The sequence below is a fragment of the Corylus avellana genome, chromosome 10, assembly GCF_965113065.1.
Source record: "Corylus avellana chromosome 10, dhCorAvel1.hap1.2, whole genome shotgun sequence".
Taxonomy (NCBI): Eukaryota; Viridiplantae; Streptophyta; class Magnoliopsida; order Fagales; family Betulaceae; genus Corylus; species Corylus avellana.
Window position 1 is genome coordinate 20584561 of NC_142499.1, and position 14669 is coordinate 20599229.

General features: G+C 33.2%; 1 protein-coding gene across 1 annotated transcript; it reads left to right on the forward strand.

Moving 5' to 3' along the window:
• Positions 1-7407: 7407 nt before the first annotated feature.
• Positions 7408-12034, forward strand: ATIPCS1 (Inositol phosphorylceramide synthase 1). The gene is made up of 12 exons (XM_059572233.2): positions 7408-7942; positions 8042-8131; positions 8912-8998; positions 9146-9214; positions 9969-10049; positions 10531-10602; positions 10733-10793; positions 10883-10985; positions 11181-11276; positions 11375-11421; positions 11505-11626; positions 11718-12034. The coding sequence occupies exons 1-12, from the start codon at positions 7910-7912 to the stop codon at positions 11796-11798; spliced, it is 942 nt and encodes a 313-aa protein (XP_059428216.1). The 5' UTR covers positions 7408-7909; the 3' UTR covers positions 11799-12034.
• The last annotated feature ends 2635 nt before the right edge of the window (positions 12035-14669 follow it).

Below are 14669 nucleotides of genomic sequence, written 5' to 3' on the forward strand. Positions count from 1 at the left end.
AGATTTGCTTGAGAAGGGACGACACGTCGTAATCACGTTGGAGAAGCCGCCTCCATGTGCTGCCAAGCCTCTAGAATCCCAACCGTCAAAACAATCTCATCCATTCACTGAACCTCACAGCGCGTCGGCTTCACACCGTCTCAGAAAATCCCACCACAACAAAAAGTGGTCGGCCCCCGTCGGCTATTACGACCTTTGACCTTTGACCTTTGACTCCAATAAGATTAGTCCAAACTGCTACGCCACTCGTCACGTCCCATGCCTAATCTTGCTTGCTAAATTATCACCCTCACCCCCACTCTCAAATTATTTATTTAATGTCCCCTCAATCAAATTATCAAAAATATTTCTTCTTAATGACAAAAATAATTTTTATAAAAATTAAAAAAAATAAATCTAAATTTTCTTTTTAAAAAAACAAAATTAAGAGGAAACTTTACAAAAGACCTATGAACTACCACGTATTTTGAGAAAATCTCTCAAATTTTAAAAACTCTTTCACTCTTCAAACTTTCAATTTGATGCAATTTACTGACTTCGTCAATTTTTGCAGTCAAAACTCCTAAAAAGACAAAATTACCCTTCAATTTTCTTTTTTAAAAAAATGAAGAAAAAAACAGTTTGAAAAAAAAAAAAGGGTCACAAGGTGGCCCAACCGTGGGTCACCTTATGACTTTTTTTAAAAAATAATTTTTTTTAATTTTTAATTTAAAATTAAGGATAAATTTAAAAATTTATTAAAAAAAAAAAAGTAACGGGTATAATGGTTATTGTATCACTTTTAACGTTTAAAAACTAATTGAGAGGTTTAAATTAATTTCAATTGAAAGTTGAAGGGTTCAAATTGAGAATTTTTTAATTTTAGGGTCTTTCCAAAACATGCGGTAATTCAAAGATTTAAAATAAAGTTTTCCATAAAAATTATATACTCAAAAAAAAAAAAAAAAAAAAGTTCTAGTCTTTCATAGGTGGTTCTGCCAGAGTACCAATTGCCAAACCACTCCTCGAGAAACTTACAGAACCGCTAAATTGCTGTCTAATCTCTTTAATAAATGTGTTCTCATACCTTAAAAAAAAATTAAAAAAAGAAAGAAAAAAAGAGTACTAGTTTTCTTCCAACAGCACCAATGAAGCTATATTGGTCAAGTTGTCACGTAAAACCAATAAAATATTGTTACATATTTATTGGTGCCATATTAATATTTTACTTGAAAAAAAAAAAAAAAAAAACGAAGGTATTTGTCGGGCAACAGGGTGGGTTGTGGGGTAAAATATCCTCCGTGAGTGAGTCGCCTCGTGACCTGAAAATCACCAATCTTTCGGTGTTTTGGTAAAACAATAAACACAACACGCATGAACCACTTTTGGCACTTTTTAAAACTTGTGTAGCTGTTTTTTTGATTAAGGTGCAAAATAAATGGATAAAAAAAAGTATTGAACTCTAAAATATAAATAAAGGAAAGAGTTGCCTCATCTAAAAGGAGATGGGTGGCCACATAGTCACTAATTTCCACAATAGAAGGGTGCTCACACAACCTCTGCTCTCCGACAACAAATGAGTGGCTAGACAATTACCATGATGTGGCATGCGATTGACGTAGTAAAAATGATTAATCAAAGTGGAACAAACATAGTAATTTAATAATGAATTTAAACTTTTTTGATCGATTTTGAACTCAATTGAGTGATTTGGTAAAAAGTGGAATTCCTGATACAATATGTTTTCCTTATTCCTTTCAACAAAAAAAAAGTTTTGTTTTTTAATTTTATTTAATAGTGGGCTAAGCTAAGCTGTCACCCACCATCTCCCCCTCCTCAATTCATTCGCAGTTCCCGCCGGTAACTAGACAAAGTGAGACTACATCGAATTCGAGGTTGCAAGGTAAAAATAAATTAATCCTTTTTCATAGTTGACACCAAAAGTAGGTAATGTCGTTTATTGTCCAAGGATTAACCAGGAAATGCACTCAACAACTGTGTTGTGTTGTGTTGTGTTGTGTAGTGTGTACTAGACATGTGGTGGGTGCACTGGGCGTACACGAAAATGACAGAACTATGGTTTTTTGGAATCTTTTGTCACATCTGAAACCTCTCTCTTCTTCTTCCTAGCAAATTAACAAATGCCAGCCTAAAAGCGGGCCAAAAAAAACCTTACTTTTACTGAGCCACCCAGTAGAGCATAAAATAAAGGTAAATAAATTATTTTTATCTTACAATTTATGCACAATGGTGTTACGTCAGTTTAAACTAATATTTGAACTAATTTTTATTAAATAAAAATATATCAAAAGGTTAGTTAAGGCTATCGTGTCAACATTATAAAATAATTGTGAGATAAAAAATGTAATTTCTAACTTTTATCAATAAAAGAAAAAGGTTTTCGGTTTTAATCAATTTTTAAAGAGTAATGCTATGCACGTGTGGATTCCATAAATTCAATAATAAATTTGTAAAGATGAAATCAAAGTAAGTGAGTTTCATGATAGTTACATTTATTAATAAAAAATAATATTTAGTTAAAGTATATATATATATATATAAACAAACAAAAAAATTAAAGAACTTGAAGAAATGCTGCACATTTTTTAATTAGGATAAAGTATACATAGCCTCCTTATATTACTACTACAATGACAATATATCTCACAAACTATCAATTATGACAATTTACCCTCCAAACTACCAAAATAATGACAATGTACCATTTAATGCTAGCAAAATGACGAAATTACCCTTATACAATTTTCAATAAGACAAAAATATCCTTAAAATTTTGAAAAAATAAATAAATAAATTTTAGTATTTTTATTTTTATTTTAGTATAGGTAATTTTATCATTTTTTAAAAATTGGAGGTACATTGTTATTGTTTTGGTAGTTTTGTAGGTAAATTGTCGTAATTGATAATTTGGGAGGTAAATTATCATAGTAGTTTGAGAGGGTTAAATGGACTTTACCATTTTAATTAATTCCACTGTTGCCATCATGAAATGGTGCCATTTGGTATAATTTTAATTATAATCAGGAAAAAAGGTGTTTTTGCGGATGCATTACCTTTTGACTAAAAACGCAACACCCAAGTACGGACAGCGAGGGTGAAATGAGCTTGTCCTTGATTTCTTCAATCGACCAATTCTAAAAAAAAATAAAATTATTTATTTTATATCAAATTTAACTAAAGTTTTATAAGAATCGTGTTCCTTTTAAAAAAATATGTGAAATTAAAATCGTATAAAGTTTTTTATTTTTGAAAAGTTTCATATATTTTAAGAAGGAGTAGTGATTCACTGCACGCATGTTCTTTATCATTACACTTAAGAAAGAATGACATATTTAATTGTTGTGTCCTAATCATCTAATTGAAAAATAACTCAATCACAAACAAAAAGGAATAACATTTTACTTGAGTATTGACGTTAAAGTGACAAATAGAGTTGGAAGTTGGGAAACATTAATAAATTGTCTGTCGCTTTTAATGAATAATGACCGTTTCCTTACAATTAAAACGATTAAATGAATAAGCTAGGTTGTGATGTGTCGGTTGCCTTATGACGTGAATCACACAAGGACTAGTACTATGGGGGTGTTTGTTAAACACTCCAACACTGTTCATTTTTTAGGACACTGTTTATGAATAAAATAATAATAATAATAATGATTTGTATGGAAAAATGAAAAAGTGGTATTGGAAAGTAAAAAATTTTGTTTTGTAGTGATTATTTTATTGGAATAGTAATAAAAAGTAAATGATGTGATATAAAAAGTGAATGATTAGATATAAAAGTGAGAATGTTTTTTTTTTAAAAAAATGAAGTGAATAGTGTGGTGGAGAATGAATAGTGCCAAGGTGTTTGTCAAAAGCACTATCATAAATCATTTTTATGCTTAATATATTCACTTAATATATTTCCTTCCTTATCCTTAGAAGGGTGTTTTTCTCCTAATTGAATTAGAAGAAAGATAAATCATTTTTATATTAAGTGAATCAAAAGCACTATCATAAATCAATGTTTTTATGCAAAACAGCTAATCAAATCCCACTTTATCTAGTTTAGCTAATGAGTTTACAAGACACCATACATCCGATTATTATTATTATTTATTTATATCATTTAAATATTATTTCTTTCATTTTTTTTATAAGGATTTTATTTTTTTATTTTTTTCCTAAAGATCCTATTTTTCAACTTTTGGGAAAATAGAGATGTTGAGAGAAAAATAGTAAGAGAAAATTTTGAGAAAAAGAGAGATGTGGATAGAGAAATAGTATGACAAAATTTTGGGAAAAAAGATATGCTGACATAAATAATATATTAATGAGATGGATATACGAATAATGCCCACTACATGTAGCGGTGCACCATTCACAAATGCAACAATAATATATTTTGCATTTGAGATACGTAATCGAATGCAGAGAGTTTCTAAGTATAATGCCTGCTACGTGTACTTGCTGAGCATGGCTCTTTTTAAGTTATAATGAAGTTGCTTTTGTTCTTAATAAAAAAAAAAAAAAGTATTTTGTTTATTTATTTTAGATAAAAGTAAAAAATGGCTAAGCCACTGTGAGTGATTCAATATTTCATTAGCTCAGAAACACCAATCACCAAATGGTCCAAATCAGTCTGTTTGTGGTGTTTTTTAGGGGGTTCTTACATTTAATAAAAAAAATTGAGATTTAAAAAACTGATGTTAATGCTTTAGAGCATGTTTGAAATTGCTTTGGAAAATATAATTTTTAAAGTACAAAACAGCATTTTAAAAAAAACTTAATTCAAAAGCTTCTAAAAGCTTTTCTCAAAAAATGCGTTTTCACCAGTTTTTAGAGTGACAAAGTCAAATAAGTACTTTTTGAAATTTTTTGCAAAACATGATAACTTTTTGTTTAGCACAACTTTTTAAATACTTTTCAATATCCATAATACAACCTAAAACATGTAAACTATTTTGGACTAATTTGTCATCTAGGCACCTTTGATAGTCTATAGATTTGTTTGGTACAATGGCAAATTTAATAACTAAATAATTAATTTTTCATATTTGAAAAACATACAAAAGTACGATAGTAATGTTAAAAAGGGAAAATGCTACAGTTCAAGTTCAGTACTAAAAAAAAAAAAAAAAATTTGACTACATATTGATACATAAAAGTATTTTTTTATTTTTATTTTTTGGACATATTTGCACAAGAGGAAAAAGATAATTCAAACTAGTGACCTCTATTTTATTATGCATAATTATAACTAATTGAGCTATCTTTTAAAGATAATAAATAAAAATAAATTAATTATAAGTCTAATACTATCCAAATTATGATTTCACACTAGCTTGTCTAAGTAAACTTTATGATTATTGATTTATTTATTTGTTCTTTATAATTCTGAGCTAGCTAGTACTCGGACACAGTTAAAAAGCATAGACGGATAGACCCAACTGATTTTCCGGCACATACATTCACGCGGGCCTGTACCTTTGCTGTCTTCCATTTTGTCGTGGAACGAATTTCGTCAAGTACATAATATATATATGGTGGCCACTTTATTCTTCCAGTTAAAAAGCATATATACATGCACCACCCCCAATGTATGATGCCATATATATATATATATATATATATATATATATATATATATATTTACATTTGTCAACCTGGTGATGCTTCCAGGGCGATTAGCGTATACACTCACATCATGTGTGGTGCGTACCAGACATTAAAATATACTTTTCAAATCAAGTCATGTGAATCGGCCGGCTCATCTGTATCAAGGAAAAATATTTCTATCTTTTAACCTTTCACTTTTTCTTTTTTACGTATTGACGTGATAGTTATTGGTCCTTTTTTGTTTTGAAGTAGAAGTAATTCTTTATTTATAAGGATTGAGGACGACTTCAAATATTGGTTAACCTTAAAATATTTTTAATTAATTAAATGTTACACTTTTAATTTATGTAAATTATTTTTTGTCTTACTCCCAAATCCTTAGGCGGGCTTTTGGGCTATTATGAAAGGCATTTACGGAGCTTACTTACCTAAGTAGGTCTTGGGTCGCCCAAACACTTGTTCTGATAATTGAACCTTATAAAAGTATTTTCAAAATTATTTGCTCATATCAGGGACAAAGCTTGAGATGAGTAATGGCTCACAACTAAAAATTTTAGTAGGTAGAGTACAATAGGAAAAAAAAAAAAATTGTACCTTATAATTTTTTTGGTACATTTTTTTTTTCCCCTTGAGTTAGGGTCTATGGCCTACACCAGCCACCCTCCAACTCCGTCCTTGCCCATATGTCATTGCATTGAATCTCAATTTTACGTTCGAAAACTTTCTATTTTCACACTATTTGTCTTCATAGTTTTTTTTATCCGTCTTTTTCTGTCTTGTAGTTCCTCATATTATTTAAAATATAAAAAATATTTATTGATTTTTTTTACAAGTCAAACGCTGTAAAATAATTTTAGTTGAAAATATTTTACAAGAAACAAAACTCTAAAATAATACCTAATTTTTTTTTAAAAAATTGAATGTGAGGTATGGAAAGACAAGCGGAATGAGGATTCACATGGACATATCCCTCAATCAAACCGTTTACTTAGCCAATGACAGGAGGATCTGTCTGGTGCATGTGAATTATCGTCGAAGTTCGAGATTTTGATAAAATTTTCTCTCAACTTTTCTCAGGGAAAAAAAAAAAAAAAAAAAGAGGAGAAAGACTTTTCAAATTTGAACACCGGACGAGGGAGTTGGCGATTCTGGTCTCCCAAGCCGAGACGCGCGTGACTAGCGAGTCCCGTCACTCCCCTGCCGCTCTTCGTCATTTTCAGCAAAATTCGAGAGCATTATCGTAAATCCACCAATCATTGACCTTTTTATCCTTAGTTTAATGCTCCTTGTACCAAAACCTTGATCTAATAAGTAAATAAAATAAAAACAACTGGAAACATAAAACTGTAATAAAATTCACCTTTCGCTGTTGGTAAAATATTGCAAGCAAACTTTTCTTTTAAATTGAGTTTAATTATTAAACTAACAGCTTTAAAATATGATATGATTTTTAATATAATAAATTACATGTAATTATATATTTTTATTAAAAATTACATATTCTAAAATCAATTTTAGTATAATAAATTGAACCAAAATAATTTCATACTGCCGTCTCGTATGATTTACTTCCCGAGTTTAAACAAATAAGTACTTCCGAGGATGATTTTTCCTCGTTTTCTCAGTTCCAATTAAACGGTAAAATAAAAAAATAATATATATATATATTCTGATTTTATAGTTTTATTATTAGATAAATTTTCGGGAGAGTAACTTTCTCGCTCTGTCACGCGCGCGCGCGCACACGAAGGCACACTTTCGTAGTAATAGCATATGGGGGGAGGGCTGGCGTAGCGCGATGTTTCGTTTTCTTTGTTTGCAAATAAAAAGCCCTCTTTTTCCCTTTCTCTCAACTGTCTCTCCGTGTTCACCTCGCGTGCCCAGCAGTCAGACAAAGCTAGAATCAGATAGAGAGATATAGAGAGAGAGAGAGAGAGAGAGAGAGAGAGAGAGAGAGAGAGAGAGAGAATTGGAGAGGGTGTTTGTTGATTTATATCAAACAACCCACCACTTGAACTCAACCCCTTTCGCTTTGGCCTCTAATCGTCGAACTTCCCTGATCTTCGTTTTTGTTCCGAATCCGATCTCTACCTCCGAAATCGCGTTTTGATCCGTTGGATAGCATCGAAACGCTGCGTTTTTGAGGTGATTCGTTGTGGGTTTTGATTTTCTCGGTAGTTTAAGGTTGTTAAGAGGAGCGGGATTGGACGAGACTGTGTTGAGGAATTCTTTTTTGGGTGATGAATGATGTTGACCTCATTGGTTTGGTCGTGAAGTAATATGGAACTGGTTGTTACACGCCAAAACGATGACGCTTTACATTGGTCGCGAGGCTTCGAAGGTTGGTTACCCTCTTTAATTCCGTACTATCTTTTGCATAATTATGCAAATTTTGGTAGGTTTTTATTGATCTGGGTTGTTACTGTTTGTGGATGAGAAGCTATGGAAGAGAGTTTGCGCAGAGACAACGACGGAGATCTATCTTCTTGCAGAGAATTGGAAGTACCTTCTCGCCGGTCTCATTCTTCAGGTACTCTATATTGATAGGTTGCTGGATAATCGGACTTTTCATTGCACAGAAATTTATTTCTATTTTGGTTGTATTTGTGTTTAAAAACAATTTTTGTAATTTGGAGAATAGGGGGGGCGCTTTTCATGAAATGCTGGAGTCATTTGGTCCGGTAGTGGGATTTCTTTCTGGCATGTTTGCTTGGATTCATTTCTGGGGATGAAGTTTGAACTTGCATTCAGTGTTTGTTTGTTTATTTGGATTTTAGTGTTGAGAGTATCGATTACCCTTTTTTTTTCTATAACGGAAGCACAGGAACGGGTCAATGGTTATGCTTATGGCTTGCTGCAATTTTTTGTAACTTTTGGAGATGATCTATGTGTTTAGTACGAGCTAAACTTTCTTTTCTGGTCACATGGATGGCCTTGGTTTGATAATTTTTTTAAAAATGATTTTCTTCATTTCACTACGCTTAATTAATCTTGTTGATGTTTTTCGTGGTTTGCCTTTTACTTTTCATTGGTGTTTGTTAGAATGCTTGAATAATCAATATAGTAGTCATGTGGCTGCGTCTTCCTTGTAACAGAATCGAATGTTTGAGAAACCAAGCCCTCCGTTTTTTTTCCCACCCTTCATCACGATATTCCATTTTGTTTATGAGTGTCGGTTTATGTACAGATCTTAAATATTACATGGGTGGAATTTTTTTTTTTTTTTTTTTTTTTTTTTTTTTTTTTTTTTATGCTGCTTTTTTGTTCCTTATATTTGTCCAGTGGATGACATATATACCTTTTTTAACAGTATGTACATGGTCTGGCTGCCCGAGGAGTTCATTATCTGCATCGGCCAGGGCCAATACTTCAGGATGTTGGGTTCTTTCTTCTCCCGGTTAGTATCCTTTTTTTCTCCGTCTCTGTGTAATGTACTTCTATTGTAGAATTGTTTTCTTATAGGTTGGGCTTTTTTGCGCACCCGGCATCCTGTTATTTCACTGAATAACACTCGTATATATTGTTTAATCTCTACGTGACATAGGAGCTTGGGCAAGACAAAGCTTACATCAGTGAGACTCTGTTCACCTTCATTTTTCTATCTTTTGTCTTGGTAAGGTTCATCCCCTTATATTTCTTTTGCTAGTTGCCTATTTCTTTGTTGCCTCTGGTATCAGGATTGATGAAAGACAACATTAATAAATTTAATTTCAATGCTGACTCAAAACTTGCCTCTCTCTCACTCATAAATGTACAATATACTTTAGCTGTCTCCATGAGACTCTTGATTTTCCCATTGACTTCTATGCTTTATGGAATTCAGACAAATTAGGATAGTAGCAATGTGTATTATTTCCAGCATGGAGACAAGGTATGTGAGGGGAGGCTTGCAAATAAATTACCTGCTATATTAGTTTGCAGGCAAGCAATGCTATTCTAAAGAAATGAAGCTTGGTCTCAGTTTATGCAAGTAAATCTTTAATTTTTTAAAGGAGGTTCATCAGCGATAAGCTCCTTTATGACTCAATTTTGAAAGCTAGGATAGTGGGTACCTCTTGTTATTAACTTTCTTTGTTGATTCTGATCATATGCTTTTATTCACACATATTATCTGCCATTATTCTCGCTGAACAGTTGTTAATTGATTCGAGTTTGCCTGGATTTTTGTCTAATTGATTCATGGTTTGAGGCTGCTTATAACTGAATTGATTGTTAAATCATGTCCTAATGTTGCTACCCATTACTTAAATTTTCCCTCTCATCTTTCACTGAGGTTTACTTCCTTTTGACTTTCTATTGTGCAAGATCACTTTTGCAGGGAAAAGTTTATTTACTTTTTTCTAATAATGCGTAATGCTCTATTGCAGTGGACTTTCCATCCATTCATCTTGAAGAGCAAAAAGATCTACACAGTTCTAATTTGGTGCAGGGTTCTAGCATTTTTAGTTGTAAGTTGAAATTATATTGCGTGATCTTTTTGTGTTGTCCATGTTTTGAGAGTCCCTTTTGGCTTGAGATGTAGAATCATGCGAAATATATGAGAAATCGTTAAAACGGAAAGTTATTATTGATGAGATAAGTCGTAGAATTCATGGTTAGAGGGCAATTTGGGAAAATACTGATTAATGTTTAGATTTGTAATAATTCATTGACTCTTGAGTTTGCACGTTCAATACCTGTGTCTTTGAGAGAAAGCTGCAAGCTGCTATTTCGTTTCATTGAGTGTTGGATGGAGGAATCCATAGAGTTTTTTTGTAATGTTAGAAACAGAGTAGTTGGTTATCCTATCTGGAGAAATGTTTAGTTGTGTAGGTAGGGATGGATGGGTTTGTCAACTCTTAGGTATATGGATCCTGTTGAAGATATTGTGTATGGAAGTGATGCTGGTGTCTTTCTGATGGTTGGTTTGTTTGTATTTATTTTTTGCAGGGTTCTCAATTTCTCCGGATCATAACATTTTATTCTACCCAGCTTCCTGGTCCAAACTATCACTGTCGTGAGGTAGACTCTTTTGCATAAGTTAATGATTTTGTTTTGCACTCTATGTTGCTGAATGCAAGGCTTTATGTTGAAAATGTTTATAGTCTTATTCTCTGCTGAGTAGTATGTAACATCTTGCTCTATTATGAAGGGTTCAAAACTTGCCACGCTGCCTCGTCCTGATAGTGTGGTTGAAGTCCTCTTGATTAATTGTGAGTAACTCTTGTATTACTGAAGTGCTTTGGCTCATTGCTAGGAAATAATGCATATTTGTGCTTATATATCATTTTTGAATACGCAGTTCCCCGGGGCATAGTGTATGGTTGTGGTGATTTGATTTTTTCATCCCACATGATATTTACTCTAGTCTTTGTGCGCTCGTACCAGAAATATGGCTCTCGAAGGTAAAGTATGGCTTGTAAATATTGATGAACCAAAATTGACTTACAAGTTAGCCGATCGTATCTGGTTAGAGATTGTGACTTGTGATTCGAGTTTTGTTTTGAATCTAACTTCACAATGCTCCCTGACCCAATGCTATCGTACTAGTTGTAATATGGTTCTTACTAAACTTAAATTTTTATTATGCATCATTGCAGGTTTATAAAACAGTTAGCTTGGTTGCTTGCTGTTGTCCAGAGTTTCTTGATTGTAGCATCCCGCAAACATTACACGGTTGATGTTGTTGTTGCATGGTATGGTCTGCTTTGAACTTTTCGAACTTTTATAATTGCTGAAGATAAATGATTCTGTAACTTTTATATATTAAGTTCACTAACGGGTACCCTTGCAGGTATACTGTTAATTTGGTGGTGTTCTTTATAGACAAGAAATTGCCAGGTTAGAATGTTTTGAGTCTGTTGTTGCTCTATTTTTTGGTTGGCATCTTTGAGCAGTCGCATTAACTTGTGTTGCTACTGCAGAATTGCCTGATCGGACTAGTGGAGCAGCATTGTTACCCTTGAATACCAAAGACAAAGACAGCAGGACCAAAGAAGAGAATCACAAGCTTTCAAATGGGAACTCTGGAGACCCCGCAGATTGGGTATGGTGAATCTATTAGTTTTGTTCGATCTTATAATCAAAGTATGTTTTTCGTTAAGTGGCGACTTAGATTAGCATTACATTTTTTCCAGAGGCAGAGAACTCAAGTCAATGGCAAGACTCTGGAAGATGGAAACACAGGCCATCCTGACACTGCAATGAATGGTGTATAGATAATGGAAAAGCTGATGCTGCAGCAATGTCGACGGGAGCTGCTAAAAAAAAGGACTGCTGGTTAGATGTTCATGCTCTCTAAAGGGTTTAGTTGATTGTATGGTGGGCTGTTATTCTAACCTAATTACAATATGCTAGAAGTGGAATTTGGCTTGTGCTTTATTGCATTTTGCGGTCTTGCTCCTTTATGTTGTGGTTAATATAATTTATTATCTGCATCGGCTTGTACCTTGAATTTTCCATGTTCCTATTATTTCAAGTCTTCAATTATTATTATTTTTCTTTTTCTGACATGCAAATGTTGTCCCCTTGTGTTCTGCTGGTGAATCACTCAATCCTTATAACCACTTTGTTATTGTGTTATTTTGGTTGAGTCTTAAAAGAAAGAAATCCAATTCTTGCAAATGAGTAGTGGGTGATGAGTTATTGAGCCGAGGGTGCACATGATGGCTTTTGTCTTTTTATATGGCTGAGAGTCTGTGACATGTGCCTGGTGATGCAAAGATAATGCGCCCTGTCTGTAGCCCCCATGCCCCCACGTTGTCCATAGGTTGCTCTGTTTGTGGAGCGACACTTTTTTGGGTTGGCAAAAGTTTCCATTTAAAACGGAGACCTGCAAAGCAGCTTGCCTCCCGTGCCTGTTCAGTTTTACCCGTTTGACGCAGACTATACCTCCCTTCTCTGTACTACACTGGAACCCCATTCACTGCTCAACCGCTTACTTTTACTTGCTTCGTTAACTCACTTGTCTCTTCTTATAGATGAGAAACTGTAGAAAGCACATATTTATTCTACTACTATACCCCATCCATCTTAACAGTCTCAAAAATAAAAAAAAAATTTATACATTCAACGCCTTCAAAAATATATATATATATATTTTTTTCCCAGAAAACTAAACTATCCTTAAAACCATACAAATTTTGTTAAATTTGTCAGAAACCCTAATTTTTGTGAGAATTGGGGAGTAAAGGCCAGGATTAACAAAGCTGAACATCTTAATATATTTGGGATATTGGCCATTTAATAAGAAAACAATACCCTTTAATAGTTCATATTGATTAAAGGTTAACTAAATTTGGATCACCGAAAAAACTACAACACACATGTACAATGATTTTTTACAGCACCTAAGCCAAATCGGCCCAACAAAATATGGGCGGTCAATAGACATGAAATTTCTTTTTCTTGAGACAGTAATGGATCTTTACTATGAATTATGAACCATTAGTGTATCAAAGTTTACTCTTTTTATTTTTTTAAATGAATAAAGTTTACTAAATTCATGTTATTCAATATTCACAATCGAAATTACAACATCATAAGTTTACTTATTGGTGCAAATTGGTCCATATCAGAACATGAATACGGGATAACTAGAACAAGAGACCAACATTCTAATTGACACGCTACTACCACCGAGGGTGTGGTTTAGTACTTAGTAGCACTTGGATTGTCTTAGTGAGGGTTAGATCTCAAGTTCTTACTTTACAATGGGAAGCGCTTGGGGTTATTGGCTTGAGTATCACTAGAGTCCTCAAGAAAAAGAAATTAATTCATTCTATTTTTCGTATTTAGATCTCCCACTGGCTTTTTTGGTCTGCTTTTGGTGTGCATCTTCATATGGATGGCACATGATGATCAAGTGTTTGTTCTTGGCCTCTCTTTTACTTGTTTATTCTGTCAGTAATAAATTTGAAGGAAACATGGGCTGCTGCACGTATCTGAGCTAGCTAGTTTTGCCTTGGTCATGAGTCATGTGGCTCGATCTCTCTCTCTCACTTTCTCATGATGCTTGTTTTTGTTGACACTCGACTGCATGGAGGTCCCATAGTCGGACATGTTATGTAGGATGGAAGAGTGTGATGGCCCACCTGCGGCCATGGCCTCAAAAAGCGATGCAGATTGCAGATGGATGCTGGCGCAATTTAAGCTGTAAAAGACTCAAAGTTAGTCAATAAAGGGGAAAGAAGATGGAGGGAGAGAGAGCATTGTTGTGTCTCAATATAATCATTTGAGCATGTCTATAATAACCCACCACTTTCTCTTTCTTTCCCTGTAAAGGGGTCCCTCTTTGAACCCCATATGGGTGGTACTAATAATAACACCACCTGTCACACACTGATTAGCTAGTTTTTTGGTGGGGTGTCGGATCTTTCTTCTCCATTGCTCCTGCTAACCCATGCTCCACAAGCGAAAATATATCCCATAGCTAGTTTTTTAAATGTTTGATAGGGATATTTGTACTCCCGATAGTAGTATCTATCACTAGTATACGTTGCGGCAAAAGTTTTCTTGGGCTGCATTCGCATCTTTCTTTTCCGTTTTTGATCTCATTCTTGTTTTTTGAGATCTGACCGGTTGGGATTTTAGTTAGCTTGTTTGTTTTCTTTTCTGTTCTCCCTGTATTCATCTTTGTTTGAATGAATGTTGGTTTGTTACCACCAAAAAAAAAAAAAAAAAGGTAAGGTAACACAAATATGAATTTCAATAAATAGTTTATATGACTATGAGCATAAACTTGAATAGATTCGAAATCGTAACTTTTATCATGTTAAATCATTACTTATCTTAAAAATATAACAAAAAAAAAATTAATCATTTAATTATATTATAACAGGATTTGACTGATACTATATATTCATTATATCATCACTTCTTAGGCAGTGAATAATATGTACCTGTTAAATCATTACTTTTCCATATGTGGTCGATCAAAAAGAAAGATAAAGCTTGGTACTTACTTACGCAATGAATAATAAATCTATTTGAAACTAAAAATTCTCTAAGGAATGCTATACTTACTCTCATTTTTTTTTATCCCAATAAGTGGTTTTTAAAACTACCATTAAATATAAAATAGATTTTTA

What these genes read in the sequence shown, in the direction of transcription:
- ATIPCS1 (XM_059572233.2), top strand. Translation starts at nt 7,910, where the DNA reads ATGACGCTTTACATTGGTCGCGAGGCTTCGAAG. An exon ending in TGAAGTCCTCTTGATTAATT is followed by an intron (nt 10,794 to 10,882) that starts GTGAGTAACTCT and finishes TTGAATACGCAG; the next exon opens with TTCCCCGGGGCATAGTGTAT. An exon ending in GTTGATGTTGTTGTTGCATG is followed by an intron (nt 11,277 to 11,374) that starts GTATGGTCTGCT and finishes GTACCCTTGCAG; the next exon opens with GTATACTGTTAATTTGGTGG.